Below are 15,375 nucleotides of genomic sequence, written 5' to 3' on the forward strand. Positions count from 1 at the left end.
AATTGACAATAAAGCAGACTTGACTTGACTTGACTTGACTAATAAACAGTCAATATGTTAATAATGCTAATAAGCAACTAGAATTGGTCACTAAAGTGTTAAAAGTTTTTCTTTAAAGAAAAAAACTAACAAACTGATAAGAATTATTTACAGCATTTATTAATTTAGGTTAATGTTAATAAATATACTATTGTTCATTTTTAATTCATATTTTCACACTTGTAAAGCTTGTACACTTCTATATTTTCCTAATGACAATTTTTTGATTGGTTTATACAAACAAAAAAATAAAATCATAGTTCAATCATGACAACTCTCGGAACATTTTAGCATGGTGATGGATATGACAGTGTTAATGCATTTGGTCTTGGTGGAACAGATCTGCTACGCTGCTGCTGAATTGCTGCTGCTGTTCCCAGTTCAGCCCAGGAAGGGCTCCTGATCCCCAGTTCAGCCCAGGAAGGGCTCCTGATCCCCAGTTCAGCCCAGGAAGGGCTCCTGATCCCCAGTTCAGCCCAGGAAGGGCTCCTGATCCCCAGTTCAGCCCAGGAAGGGCTCCTGATCCCGAGTATAGCCCAGGGAGGGCTCCTGATCCCCAGTTAAACCCAGGAAGGGCTCCTGTTCCCGAGTATAGCCCAAACAGTTTTGGTTACCATTGACTTCCACTGTATAAAAAAACACTCAGAAATGTCTTAAAATATCTAATTTTATTTTGTACTGAAGAAAGAAAGTCATACCAGTTTGGAACAACAATGAGAATTAGTAAATTATGACAGAATTTTCAATTTTGTGTAAACTATCTAATAGAACCACATTTTGCTGCATTATGTAGTAAAAAAAAACCAAAACAAACACATGAATAAAAAAACAACCCGTTGCTGTAAAACCAATTACTGATTATACACAAATTGCAAGCTAATAAGAGAAAATTAACAGGGGCACATTGTTTGATGTGTAAAGCTTGGGACACTGTGACGGGCTTTACTCCAGATGGTCATTGTGCTCAGTTTTTTTTTCTTGATCAGGAATGATAAGATCACATCTGCTGGTGGACAGGGACAGAGAGAGAGAGGGGCCTAGCAAGACTATCCCCCACAGACCCTTAGCAGCTGCACACAATATACCACCGATTAAGACTCCTGGACTAGATGATGGATGAATCCGTAAGACAACATCATACATCCAATGTTTTTAAAACATGCATGATGACGTTAGTTTATTACACACACAGACTGAAATGGAGAATAAATGTGAAAGTGAAAGTGAGACAAATAACAAACAAACAACTACATAATTTTATTTGAGCTCAAAACCTGATTATTAATCATCTGTAAATACTTAACCGAGCCTCATTTTGGATGTAACAGATCATCCAAAATTGTGTAAATGAACGGCATTAAGTCATAGGGAAATTAAGTTACTATCAGTTCAGCTAATTAGCACATGTGCTCATATAGAGAGTGCTGGGAAGAAGCAGCAATATAATGATCTTATGGCACATAGCCGATTGTGTGACTGAGAAACATTATTCCCACGGGACACCGAGGCCTGGCTGCTCTCCAGTATACATACTATATTCACACCCGCCATGAACAACTCTAGACAGGTCTGATCAGTCCTTAAAAACGCAATAATATTTCACAATTCCCAGGAAATCACCTGTCAGATCTGTGCCACTGTTTCTAGTGTTATTTAATTGAGTTACAGTGAGTAAGTGTCATGTTCCAAACCTTTTTTTTTTTAACTTCTTGATTTATCAATATGAATTTGTTGCTGTTTTTGACTGTAACTCATTATTGTAATTTTCAGTAGATCAGTATCATCCAGATAAGATATCTAATCATCTGATTTAAATTTCTGCATGAAATCTAGTACCACACACAAAGTAACAGCCCAAAGTGACACAAAATGGTCATATGTACCATGAAAGGGACACTTAAAAAAAAAAAAAAAAAAGATTCCTAACAGTGCAAATGTAAGTCTATATGTGCCATCTGGCAGTCCCAGGTGTGGTAAAGTGCAGCAGTGTACGCTTTGTTTAGACTGCAGTAAATCTTCTACAGTACAACAGCCCGAACCGAGTCTTTATACATGCATGCAGTAATGGATTGGCCATGCGTTGGATAACGTCTTCTGGCCACACTTCTCATAGGACGTCTTTGTAGGTTGACAAACAAGTGGAACGTGTGAGGGAAACAAAACCACACACACATACACTCCCAAAAGAGGCCCAGTGTCTGTGATAAAGGTCTTTCATGGCCAATTAAAGCAGCTCGACTTTCCACCTCAATAACATCTAAGCATCTATTAGCAGCAAGCCCCTCCCGCACACACGCACGGCTGCTCTGTCGCGCTCCCGCTGAGCTCAGCTCATTGACTGTATGATTAGGTCATATCGTTCTCATCTGTCTCTGAGAACAATGAAACAACAGCCGAGAGCATGAAGAGCCAAAGTCTGCATTACCTACTCTCCAACAAACTGTAAATCATGTGTCCCACTGCTGGGTGATTACAATAGTGTCTGAATGAGCACCAGGGTTACAAAGGCTAAAATCTGAAAGTTAAGCTCAAAAGATCTAAACTAATAGGGCAAAGTGTCAGTTATTACATAGATATTAAATGTAATCCACAAACCATAAACTTCCAGCTAAACTCACAATAAAGGTTATTTATTGACATTTATGGTTCCATGAAGAAGAACCTTTAACATCCATGGAACCTTTTCAATGCAAAAACGTTTTTTACACTTTTAAAAACAAAGGTTTCAAAAGGGTGTTTTCACAGTGATGCCATAGAAGGACCATTTAGGGTTCCCTCCAAAAAAACTTTTAGTGAACAGTTCTTGAAAGAACCATGTTTTTCTGAGTGAGAAGAACATTTTAATAACCTGAAGAAAACCTTTTTACATTATAAAGATCCTTTTCATAAATGGAAAGATTCTATGGATGTTGAAGGTTTTTCATGGATCCAACAAATCCAATAAAAAGCCTTTATTTTTAAGTGTGTAGTGGAAAAAGGTTCTTTATTAAAATGTTCTTCACACTAAGAATATAAGTGTTTATTTTAAGAACCAGAAATGTATCTTTTATGGCATCGCTGCAAAAAAAAAAAAAACAGCATAGTTGATAGATTATTCTAGAGGCCAAAAGTTGAGCAGAGATGGACACATTGATTTGTAGTAAAATGTTCCAACTGACTTTTTTTTTTTACTTGAAAGGGATGCCATATTTTGTATTTTATTTTTAATTGTCTGTTTACTGAGATGGCACATACGTTATATACACTTTTCATATATCAGTAAACATATACAGTATATCATTGAACCACCTGACAGAGAACCTAAGTCCACCTCATTAATTTACACACTGTTCCAAAACCACAGCTCTTTCCCAAAAGAGTGGGATGCTTTTTTGGTAAGAAAAGAATAATGGAAAATAGAAAATTGTTTAAAACTTACTATTTTAGTCAGAGATTTATTTGTTCACAGCAGTCATCGCCTGATTAAGACTGAGAACTGCATCCCACTGAAACGGAAGATGTCATAAATCAAAAGTGGTACTACTCTGAAGTGACTAATAAGGGCCTATTACATTATGCATATATGCATATCTCATTATTACACTGTTGCCCTCTCACTTTCATAGCCAGATACCATATTAAACAACAACTCCTCTGGGAACTCCTAGACACTTAAATCCACATTCATAATTTAAAGAAACGTATTCAACGTGCTGTCTGTGCACCCTGTCCCGAGGGGCCACAGCCGTAGACTGGGCGACCTTTGATTCCTCGCACACTTGCAAATGTGCCAGTCCATTGTCCACGGCTACGGCCTGTTTTTGCATATTGATTACATTGATCCCTCCACTAAGCACTTACAAAGAGCATCTGAAGAATCAATACCGTGCCTTCTGCTGCTGTCTTGCCAAATCAAACTTCACCCCCAAAATAACATCTTGTCGGGGTGCAATGAAATGAATACTCGGAAGGGACGTGGTGTGACAGAACCATGCAAATCCTTTCAAAAAAGCATTATGCCCCTCAAGATCAGCATGTAGATTGTTTTGCTAACTCCAAATGTAACGTTCCCTCCAAACAACACAACTCTTTCAACCTTGGTGTTTTGGACAAAGGGATGCATTCGCAGAGTTGGGATAGAGTTTCACAGCCAGATTGATTATCTGAAAGTCTGCCTTCTTTGTTCTGGTCCCCACGGTGCTGATTTTGCTCTTCAGATGAATGTACACAGATGCAGAAACTTGGGTGCAGAGCAATAGCTGTGTAGTGGTTTTTATGTCATTTTGAGTTTACTCTTAGATATTTTCATAGTTTTCAGAGACACTTATATGACGACTTTAGAACAAGAGTTTAGAACAATTGTTGGGAAAAACTGCTTATGATAATTTCTTGAAAATCCTTGAACAGTCACAAAAATAGTATCCAAATGTACACTTACAAACCAAATGTGCTGAATTGAATTTATATTGTACAAATCTATAATTAACATTTGAAGTGAATATTCGGCCCCACTTTATATTAAGTGGCCTTAACTACTATGTACTTACATCAAAAAATAAGTACAATGTACTTATTTTGTTCATATTGTATTGCAAATTTGCTGCTATTGAGGTGGGAAACGGGTAAGGTTAGGGACAGGTTTGGTGGTATGGGTAGGTTTAAGGGTGGGTTAAGGTGTAAGGGATAGGTCAACAGTGTAATTATAAATGTAATTACAGAAATTAATTACACATGTAATTACATGCAGGCATTTTAAAAATGTACACAATAAGTGCATTGTACCAAATGATTCATTTAAATGTAAGTACATAGTAGTTAAGGCCACTTGATATAAAGTGGGACCGAATATTCTTATAAAAGCCTAAAAGCTTGGGTTTTTGTCCCGTTTTTTTAAAGTAAAACAAACATTTCTGAAACTAGATAAATTTACAAATATTGTAAATATAAAGACCTATTTTCATCAGTTATTTCTTATAAGATTTACTTTTCATAAATAGACTACTTCCAAGCCAAAGGGCCACTTGTGTTTGACGACTACAATAAGAAAGTATCAAGAGGGTCATTTAAACATGTTCAACTGCTTTTGGAGGCTATTAAAATATTTGACTGCTTTGGCATTTTAATGTTGATTTTTACAAACAAGAACATCTGCACAAAGATGCCTTCTGCATTTTACGGCAGCTCTTCTTTCTTTTCCTGGAGGGGTGTTTGATCAGAGTGGGTGCAGGGCAGTCTGGAGAGGAGGGGAGGGCAGCAAAGGGAGCCAACTGGGAGAAGTGTGTGTTTGTACAGAAAACGGTGAAAGATAACCAATAAAAAATGAGTGAGAGTCACAAAAGCTACTCAAACGTGTGCATATGTTTGCGTATTGTGATTGTGTTATGGTGTTAGTGTTGAGGTGTAAGAAAGAGCGGGAGAGAAAGTGAGTGTGACAGAGGGGGGCAAGCAGCTCATTGTAAGCAGTTAATCTCTTTAGCGGCACACGTCTTATGTAAAGAGGTGTAATGGTCTCTGCCCTCTCCTTGCCCCAAGGGACCCCAGGAGACACTGGGGTCCCGTATCCCAGCAACATTTGCATGTCGTTTATTCCAAAAAAAGATATGAAGGGAAAAAAAAACTGGTGAATGGTGATAAGATCCGCCCCCTTTGCATGGTAGACTCTTGTGTACAGGCAGACTATAGAGTATTCAGTGGTTCACTCAAGGACAAACACATTCTGACTCGCCACGGAGAGCATGCGAAGGAGATTTGATTCAGATTTCACAAACACTGCGTCTGTGGATTTATTTGTTTGGAGAGTAAGTGTCATTTTGTCATCTATTTTATTCCGGTAAGCCTTTGAACTTGATAGTAAAGAGGTGATTTCGTGTTACAGATGGCAGACAGATATTGAGACGCTCCAACTGAGATTGTTTACCTGCATCACATGTTGGGAAGTGATTCCTGTGCATGTGTCAAAGCACAATGCAATGTTTGACTTGAATCTTGCTGATTGTTTTGTACCTTACAAATTAACAAATAATGCAATAATAATATGCAGTGCATACAGAGATTGCTAAACATTGCTTTTCATGAATGTTCATGTTTGTTATTATTTAGCATACAAAATGAAAAGTGCAAACTCATCACAAAAAATACCCTCCGTAGGTTGACAAAAACAGTTTGCTTGTTCCAGTGATTTATGCAAGTTGTTTTAAATGGATTTCGTTGCATTTTTAATTTATGACAACTATGCATTAGGTGTTGTAACAGAACGTGTGAATTGATAATAATGTCAAGCACTGCGATTCATTTGCAGTGCTGCATAAAAGAAGAGTATTAGCATTACATCATTGCTTGGCATGCCTCGAGGACAAAATATGTGTGACTCTATTAAACAAAGACACTGATGAGATCGCTTTTCATTGGAAGGGACTGCCAAAGGGCTGCCTGAAGCCATTAAGTCCTTCTGCTGAAACAGATGCGTTTATTTATAAAAATGCAAAAGTAGTGTTGAATAATCTTATTTAATTATTTGAAAACCACATGAATGATAATTGAGTTGTTTGTGGAATATCATCCTTCTGGCAATGGTAACGGAGTGCAAACAATTGAATCAGTGTTTACTAATGTATGCTTCTACAATGTCTGTTTTATTTGATTTTGAAACAGCAACTTATGGAGTAGAGAGAGATCAGAAACAAACACAGATGTGGTTGCATTTATGGTTCTCTTATCTAAAACCAGCTGCGAGGCAGCAAAGTTACAACAAAATAACATAAAAAGAATATTTCTTTGGAATGCATAAATTCATAATGTGACGCTAATAATTAAGAAACAGCTGGCATATTTGCTGTGTTCTTTCTAGCTAATAAGCCTTTAACATATCAGCACATCATCACAATTAGGCCAGTTATACAAAGCCACGTGTGATGATCATGGCAGGTCTTTTGTTCGTAAAGCCCCTCACTATCTGCTCTGAAAGACAGATGGAAGGCATGATGTGTTGATTATGGATGTGTAATATATGCTTTAGGCACATATGAATCATAAAAGAAGGTTGAGTAGCTGTTGACAGACCTTTGGTACTCTTGAACTGTTGTCAGGTGACTGACAGGTCCCATCTCCCTAGTGGGACCCCATATTATGTCCAACATATGGAGCCTTATATATCTACACTAATATGTATTGTAAGCTTGTTTTTTTTTTTCTAAGTAATGCTTGTTTGATGTAATGAAATATGCAAAAACATTATGCATGTTTACATGCACCATTATGTTTGAGCTAAAGTCTGTCAAACTATACATGGCAAATCAAATATTTTTAAATAATTAAATATTTAATATATATTTGAAAGATTAAATAAACAATGCACAAGCCACAACACAGAAGCCAGCTGTAATGGATTGATGTGTGTACATGCTGGATGAAGCAAATCTTCAATCACATTATTTGTCTAACTTCACAAAAATCGGACCGGTACGTTGGACTGGACTAAAGCATTTACATGACATTTTAAAAAGACGTTGTTTTAGTCTGGCAGAAATCAAACTCAAAGTGCATGGAAACATACTCATTGTTTCTGGTAGCCTGACAAGAAGGAAAAAAAAGTAATTGGCAGGTCTTTTGACCTACTGACCAAGTAATATGAATAGATGTTTGACCTGTCACACTAATTTCAAGCTTGCATTTGCCTTTGTTTGTCAAAGAGGAGGGTGTTCTTGGTACTTGTTAAAAGCATGCGTTCAGTATGGTCTCCATATTGTAAATCAGGATATTAAGGGTAACTGCCATTAGGTCTACCCCATTGTATCCCATGTGGGCAAAGAGCCAACAAAAAATACTGTAGTTCCTGGTTTTGTAGGACTTGTTTGCTGACCTAGTGAACGTTAAGTAAAGTAAACATTAAGAAAATTCTGCATAGACTATACTGCTCTAATGCCTAAAGGAGTCATCTCACTACATTTCTTAAAATCCATGTTTTACCAGGTTTCCCAAATGGGAATAAGAAGGATCTCCACACAAGGCTATGAGTCCATCAGACCTTCCTCCATCATTAAAATTCTGTAATTACACACCTGCCGCCACCAAGACCACCACCTGCTTTCTCCAGATGTCCCAGGAAACATGGGTAGTGTCAGCAGTTTGATTTCAGGCCATAGCCTCCACAGCAAACACTGCAAAGCCTCTGAAAACAAAATCAAAAAGGGGCTTCAGTCTAAGAAAACAGGCCGTAGCTTGGATGGCCTTCTGAAGTATGGCTTCTCTCAGGACCATTGCAGCACCAACAACAGCTCAAAAGTCAGCTATCATTCAGGCAAAAATGACGACTTCTTTTACATCAAGGTCAGCAACAAGCCCCGAACTGCTAACATTAATACAGCTGAAGACAGTCAAGGAAGAACAACTGAGATGGACAATGAAGTGGACAGGAGAGGAGGGCCACCAGAATTAGTTCCGCTGTCTGGAAAACTAGAAAAGGTAACAGAACTAGAGTCAGTCAGAGAATAAACAAAGCGAGGCATGGGCTACAAAAAAGTTTTTTTTTTTTTGCCAAAATAACAATCATCAAGATTTTAATTTATTCACTGCCTATATTATTGTGTAGTGTTTCAGTCCTATAAAACTCCAATTTAAAGCAGTACAACTTGTAAACAAAGCAAAATGTCTGCTTAGGACTCATGCTCAGTTCAGATTAAAGCAGCCAAAATCAAAAGATGGCCCATCCCCCAGACATTGTTATCACACAAAATCAAACAACAGTCAAGTATAGTTGATGCTAAGTAATCCCCACCAGCCCCTGACACTTTCTCTAAGAGCTTAGCGGTGTCTGCTCCATTTAATTAAACCTTCAGATTGACGAGGTAAGAATGCCTTGATCTCTCTAGAGATTCGGTCCAATAGCGTTGTGGGAGTTGCAAGCAGGCAAGCACCTCTTTCCCTGAATAGCCTCATTTATGAAGAATCTAGCTAGGACAATGAGCCCAGTTTCACTTGGTCAGGAAGTTAATGCTAAACCATGGGGTAAACATGCTACCATGAGTAAGAGGAAGTGACGGAATAAGGGAGAGGAATAAGAAAAAAGGGAAGGATTCTTGAGATTGTCTTGTGGATCAATCATTTCTGAAAAATGTTTTGTTGTAATGCCCTGGCAGTTATGCCAGTAATTACTTTGAGAGCATCTGATCGATAGGTTTTAAGATGGATTTGTGTCCTGCCATAAACATGAGTGAATGATCAATTGGTTGTACTGCACTTCAAATCCCAAAAATACTCATCTATCTTTTGTGTCCTCTCTCTTTTAGAGTAAAGAGAATGCTTTAATTCGACCCACCGCCTTCAAACCCGTTCTTCCTCGAAGCAGCAGTTCCTCGGTGGAGACTTATAACAACTTGAGCACTATCCTGGGCAAGAGAATTAGTCCTATAGACAGGCTAAAAGATCTTCAGGACCCCAAGCTGGAGACAAATTCTGGTACCTTCTCTGACTCTGGAAGGAACTCTATGTCCAGCCTGCCCACTCACAGCACCAGTGGCAGCAGCCAGATGGACAACCTAAGCACATCAAATAACCACATGGCACGCCGCGGAGGCCTTGCCCAAAACATGGACACATCTCAGAACCCACAGGCGGGTGTAGCAGGGATAAATGGAAACTCTGGATCCAGTTGGATGTGTAGTGGGACTAACGGTGGAAACGGGTGGGCCAATGGATTTTGTGAAACAAACAGAAACAGTGAGTCGACGAATGACAATACGAGATCTATTGGTGTCCTAAGCGAAAGTGTGGCGGCAGCAATAAGTATGAACAGAGAAATAACTGCTGCAGCGCTGACTGTTTCATCCACCGAGCCAAAGATGGATTTCTCTGGAAACCAAGAACTGCTTCTGGAACATAGATTTACAATTTCAGAGCAAAGCCCGACAAAACCATCATCTTCTGGGGGCTGTGTCCGATCACCAATTTCGATGGATGAATCACTGATACAGCAGCTGGAGCAGAAACTTCTAGAACGTGAAACCGAGCTGGTGGAGTTACAAACGAGCCTTGATGAGAAGGAGTCAGACACATGTCATCTATTTGAGGAGAAGCAACGGTACTGTGCTGAGGAGATGGAGGGGTTGAAACAACGTTGTTCTACAAAACTCCGTCAAGTAAGTTGCTTACAATATTCACAGGTTTGAAGGGAATGTGAATATATAAAGTTTAGTGTGACTCCAAAACCAATGAGTACTTTATCTTACATTGATGGTCAACTAAGTACACTATTCACCTTTATCCAGGCAGATCTTAATGATGGTTTGTGTAACCTGCAGGTGTCTCAGAGGGCTTTGAGAGCCCAACAGTTATTGCAGCTTCAGGTGATACAACTTCAACAGGACAAGGAACGTCTGCAGGAGGAGGTGGACCAGCTTAATCGTGACCGGGACACTGCAGAAAGCCACCTCCGAATCTATGAGAGACAGAAAAACCTAGTACCCACTCTAGAAGAGACTCAGTGGGAGGTCAGTCTATAAAACTTTATCGTTGTGTAATGACAAATGTGGATACAATGAAAATCTAATGCGCTCAGTGTTTGATAAAGAGGTCAATTTAAAAGCTGAACAGTTGGGATAATAAGGGAAAAAGATCAAAATTGTTACAAAAACACATTCACATTTATCATTTTTTGTTATATTTGTAGGTGTGCCAGAAGTCAGGTGAGATTTCTCTGCTAAAGCAGCAAATTAGGGACTCCCAGGCCGATGTTGGAAACAAACTCAGTGAGATTGTCAGTCTCAAATCCTCTCTGAAGGAGTCTAGATGCAAGCTGGAAGAACTGGAAAAGAAGATCAAGGAGTACGAGGAAGCACTTCACCAGCGGAGCGCTGAGGTTGAGGTCAGTGTTAGCTGATATTAGATTAACTTACAGTTGCTACTGCATGCTGTACCATCACATTTGCCTGACTATGATATCTCTTTTTAAAAAAGGTATCTAAAAATGAGTTTCAAAGAAAGAAGAATGAAGCTGACCTCCTCAGGGAGAAGGTGAACATGCTGGAAACGGACATCAAGGGCATGAAGCAGGACTTAGCAATGGCCAAAGAGGCGCAACAACAGCTAATGACCATGAGAGCCAAAGTTGAGGAGCAACAGCTGCAACTACAGATAAGCCAAGCCCGGATGGAGGCCTTTGGGACTGGTCAAGCCAAATCGAAAGCCCAGGATGGAACAAGTGCCAGTAAAACACTGAATCATAATGGAGGGACTGCAAACTTGGATGCCCTACAGAAGGATGTAGAGAGGCTGAGAGGGGAACTGAAGGAAGAGAAGCAAAAGAAACATAAAATGATGAATAGCTTCCAGCAGGAGAGACAAACGTGGAATAAAGAGAAAGACAAAGTAATCAGATACCAAAAGCAGTTGCAGTATAATTACCTACAGATGTACAGAAAGAACAAGGACCTGGAGAAGATTCTGAGGGAGCTAACGGCTGAGATGGACAGTCGGACAGAGATGGACATGGACAGCCATAGCTCTGACCTGAACTTTGAAAAAATTGTAGCTACAGAGATATGAGGTCATAGGATGAATGTTTTCACAATTAACCGAATGGTCTTAAAAGGGTGAATGTATTAGTGGGTGGAATTCACAAAGCAAAATTTAAAGGGAAGAAACATGATGTCACCGAAGTTTTTAAGATGTCATGAGATGCTCGAAACTCAAGAGTATAGCATCACTTGTACATACCACCAAAAGCTTTTCTCCTTTTAGATCTACCACTTAACTTAAAATCTTAGGATGTCATCCATGTGCATTTCTGAATAAGTTCCTATTAAATGTTCAGTAAGCTATTTTGTTTATTAGAATTACACGCTTACTTAAGATATCTCACTGAATTAGTGTTCCATCAGTAACCATCACATCTGTCTCTGTGGCAGCCGTAAATTCTGTAAACTCCAAATAATTGACCACGATTAGATTCTTTGTTTAGCCATTTAAGCATTTTCTGCCTGTCAGTCATTTTGTGCATTCATAGGGCAGCCAGTGAATAGGAAGCAGGTGTCTTAAAAATGTGTGGCGGTTGAGACTTGAATAATTTAACTTAAACTATTAACCATATTAAGTTTCATAAGCAGTTGACAGTTGTTGGTTCGTCATGCAAGGATACTATTTTGTTAGCATTTAGCTTTGCAACAATGAGATGTGCTACTGTTTTCCTGCTAATCTCTGAATACAATGGTAAGGGTTATAGAAAGTGTGTGCAAGTCTAATTTAGAGATTATTTTTGCAGAAGTTTCAGAATGGCTAACATTGCTTACAGCACCTTTAATCTGTGCACATCCAACCAAATGCTTACCTCCCTCTAATCCAAACAATCCAGCTCTTCTTGCCTAAACCTCAAGCAGTTGTACATTCTCACTACAGGGTGACAAAGTGATATGAATGTTTTATTTGCTGTAATTGCTAGTTTTGCACTCTCTCTTCCTTTTTATATGACAAGAATCTTTATCACCAGTGTCTTGGCAGACAGGCTCATAGAAACAATCTGTGTACAGGAATATAGTAGCTCATACAGTGAGATTATGTCATGTTGAATGCAAATGCTCTGTTCACAAATGTCCAGACACATATTTCATTGTTAATCTAAAGTATTTCACAATTCCTTCGCATCTTTTTAACAGTACTATACTATCAACTTTGAAGCCTAGACATTGTACAGTTTTTGTTAGAAATTTAAAAGTACAGTCAAGTCACTTTCACTCGCAGACACATGTGTGGGACAACAAGGGTTAATTTAAAAAAAAAACACATTTGTACTACAGGAATATATAATTTTGAAATGAAACTGACTCTTTTGAACCAAAATATTATTTTAACTCTATTTTATCTTTTCTTCTAAACAAAAATAATATCCTAGCTTTTGTTTTCCATTCAAGAAAAGTGGATGTTTTTCACTGCCAAACCACAAAAGTTGTTCACTCATATAGGCTATTCCTTGTGTGAAAACTCTCAAATCTCAGTTGTGTTTTGTTTGTGGCAGGATTGTTCATGTAACATGAGAGCCAATGCCGTTGGGCTTCATGAAGACAAACATTCCTCTAAGGATGACATTTTCTTCTAATTGAAAATAAGAATTGAGATTTGAGAGATTTGTAAGGGAAGATTATCATTGAATAAAGGCTTAAATTTTGGTCTATTCTACAAGCAAAACAACTGTATGACTTGTAAGGACCTTGAACATAGCTCATGTGGACTACTTTTATGTTTTTGGGGAAAATAATACTTGGTTAGAACAATAAGAGTGAGTACATGATGACAAAATGCTCATTTTTGGACCAGTTCTGGAATTGACTGAAGGAATTGCCATCCTGGGGAAAAAGATAGGTCTTAAAACTGACTGAACAACCATTTTACTCTCCAGTATGAGTACTGAATTTTAATTAGTTATCACTTCAAAATGCTATCTATAAAAAGATTTATCTAGCTAGAAGAAGCCTGATGGTACAACTGTATGTTATACAGAGATGAAACAAGTTTTTTTTTTTTTTTACAGCTGTAGAAAAACAGGTGATGAAACAAGATGGCGATAACAGAGTCGTGCATTCTCCTTTAGCACTTAGATGTAATACAATACTATACTTAACCGTTCACAGGACAACTTTTCCTTTTTTTAAGATTAAGGTGGGCAGCACTGAGACTGTTTCCGTTTTTCATTGCACAAATTTGTTACCCAATGTTTCATCATACAAAAGCCCCCAAAAAGCTGACTTGTAAGTTATCATCCCTAGAGCTTCCAGGAGTTTTGATTTGATAACAGCAAACTGATAATCATATTATTGATGGTGCAGGGTGGTTGTGGGGTGTAAGGCTGTCTCTAGATGCATTTGAATGCATGTATGCTGTATATTTCTTATTTATTTTAAGTAAATAAATTAAGATTTTTTTTTCTGAATGCTGTTTCAGTTGGTTTTCAGTTAGTTATTTTATAGTTCATCAAGCGACATGTGGCACAATACCTAAACAATATTCAAAATCAAAGTTGATAAAGGCAATGCAACTGCTAGAGCCAGTGATGACATCAATCTGCAACACAGGTGCGTAAGTCAGACAAGACAAATAACCTGTTGTATTTTTTATTTTTTTCATTTGTTCCCGTTCTTAGCATTCCTGTGCTACCAGACAGAATAAAGGGAAATGTAACTGTGTTGTATTATCTCATAAAGCAGCTAAATGTAGTAGCAATTTCTAACAATCTTCAATGCTAGTCATCATCAATGGCACACAAAATAAGTATAAAATAAATTGTACAACTATAAGACAGAGATGGGACCAAGTCATTGTTTTGCAAGTCACGAGTAAGTCTCGAGTCTTTGCATTCAAGTCTCGAGTCAAGTCCCGAGTCAAGACAGACAAGTCCCAAGTCAAGTCCCGAGTCAAGACAGGCAAGTCCAAGTCGAGTTGCAAGTCCTCAGCTGTAAGATTCAAGTCTTAAACAAGTCATTAGTGCTTTTTGCCCAAATTAGTGTCTCAGTATTAATTACCATATCAAATTCATAGTAATTTATATCAGGAAGGCAGGTAGAATATGTTTGACATAGTTAAATTTCATGTGAGATGGGTGCCCTTAGTAAAACTACTCAAGTTCAGTTTAGGGATTGTGCCAAAATAGGATAAACAGTGAAAAAAACTATTTTATTAGTAACAGAATAGCAAAGACAACATAGTTTCATAGAAATAAGAGCTGCAACATACTTTGCATGAATAACACTTTAATAACACAGTAATAACACAGATATAACAAAGGAATAACACAGTAATAAAACAGAAATAGTTCAGTAATAACACAGGAATAACACAGTAATAACACAGGAATAACACAGTAATAACACAGGAATAACAAGTTTCATAGAAATAAGAGCTGCAACATACTTTGCATGAATAACACTTTAATAACACAGTAATAACACAGGTATAACAAAGGAATAACACATTAATAACACAGTAATAACACAGAAATAACAACGGAATAACACAGAAATAATTCAGTAATAACACAGTAATAACACATTAATAACAGAAATAACACAAGAATAACACAGTAATAACACATTAATAATACAGGAATAACAGTAATAACACAGGAATAACAGAAATAACGCAGGAGTAACACAGTAATAACACAGAAATAACACAGTAAATCATGGTAATAACAGAAACAACGCAGGAATAACACAGTAATAACACAGGAATAACAAAGTAATAACACATTAATAACACCGTAATAACACAGAAATAATTCAGTAATAACACAGGATTTACTCAGTAATAACACAGTAATAACACAGGAATAACACATTAATAACACAGTAATAACACAGTAATAACAGAATTAAC

At 37.8% G+C, this 15,375-nt stretch overlaps 1 protein-coding gene across 1 annotated transcript in view; it reads left to right on the top strand.

The window, feature by feature from the left end:
- LOC107687967 (leucine zipper putative tumor suppressor 2 homolog) overlaps positions 1–13,933 on the top strand; it is a 25,688-nt gene extending 11,755 nt beyond the window's left edge. Inside the window, exons 2-6 of the mRNA XM_016485478.1 lie at positions 7,987–8,478; positions 9,303–10,151; positions 10,314–10,502; positions 10,682–10,876; positions 10,969–13,933. Coding sequence (XP_016340964.1) covers positions 8,125–8,478; positions 9,303–10,151; positions 10,314–10,502; positions 10,682–10,876; positions 10,969–11,556 — 2,175 coding nt within the window. The 5' untranslated portion in view covers positions 7,987–8,124 and the 3' untranslated portion in view covers positions 11,557–13,933. The remainder of the gene's footprint in view (positions 1–7,986; positions 8,479–9,302; positions 10,152–10,313; positions 10,503–10,681; positions 10,877–10,968) is intronic.
- Positions 13,934–15,375: the final 1,442 nt, after the last annotated feature.

Source organism: Sinocyclocheilus anshuiensis, unplaced genomic scaffold, assembly GCF_001515605.1.
Source record: "Sinocyclocheilus anshuiensis isolate Anshui unplaced genomic scaffold, SAMN03320099.WGS_v1.1 scaffold213, whole genome shotgun sequence".
Taxonomy (NCBI): domain Eukaryota; kingdom Metazoa; phylum Chordata; class Actinopteri; order Cypriniformes; family Cyprinidae; genus Sinocyclocheilus; species Sinocyclocheilus anshuiensis.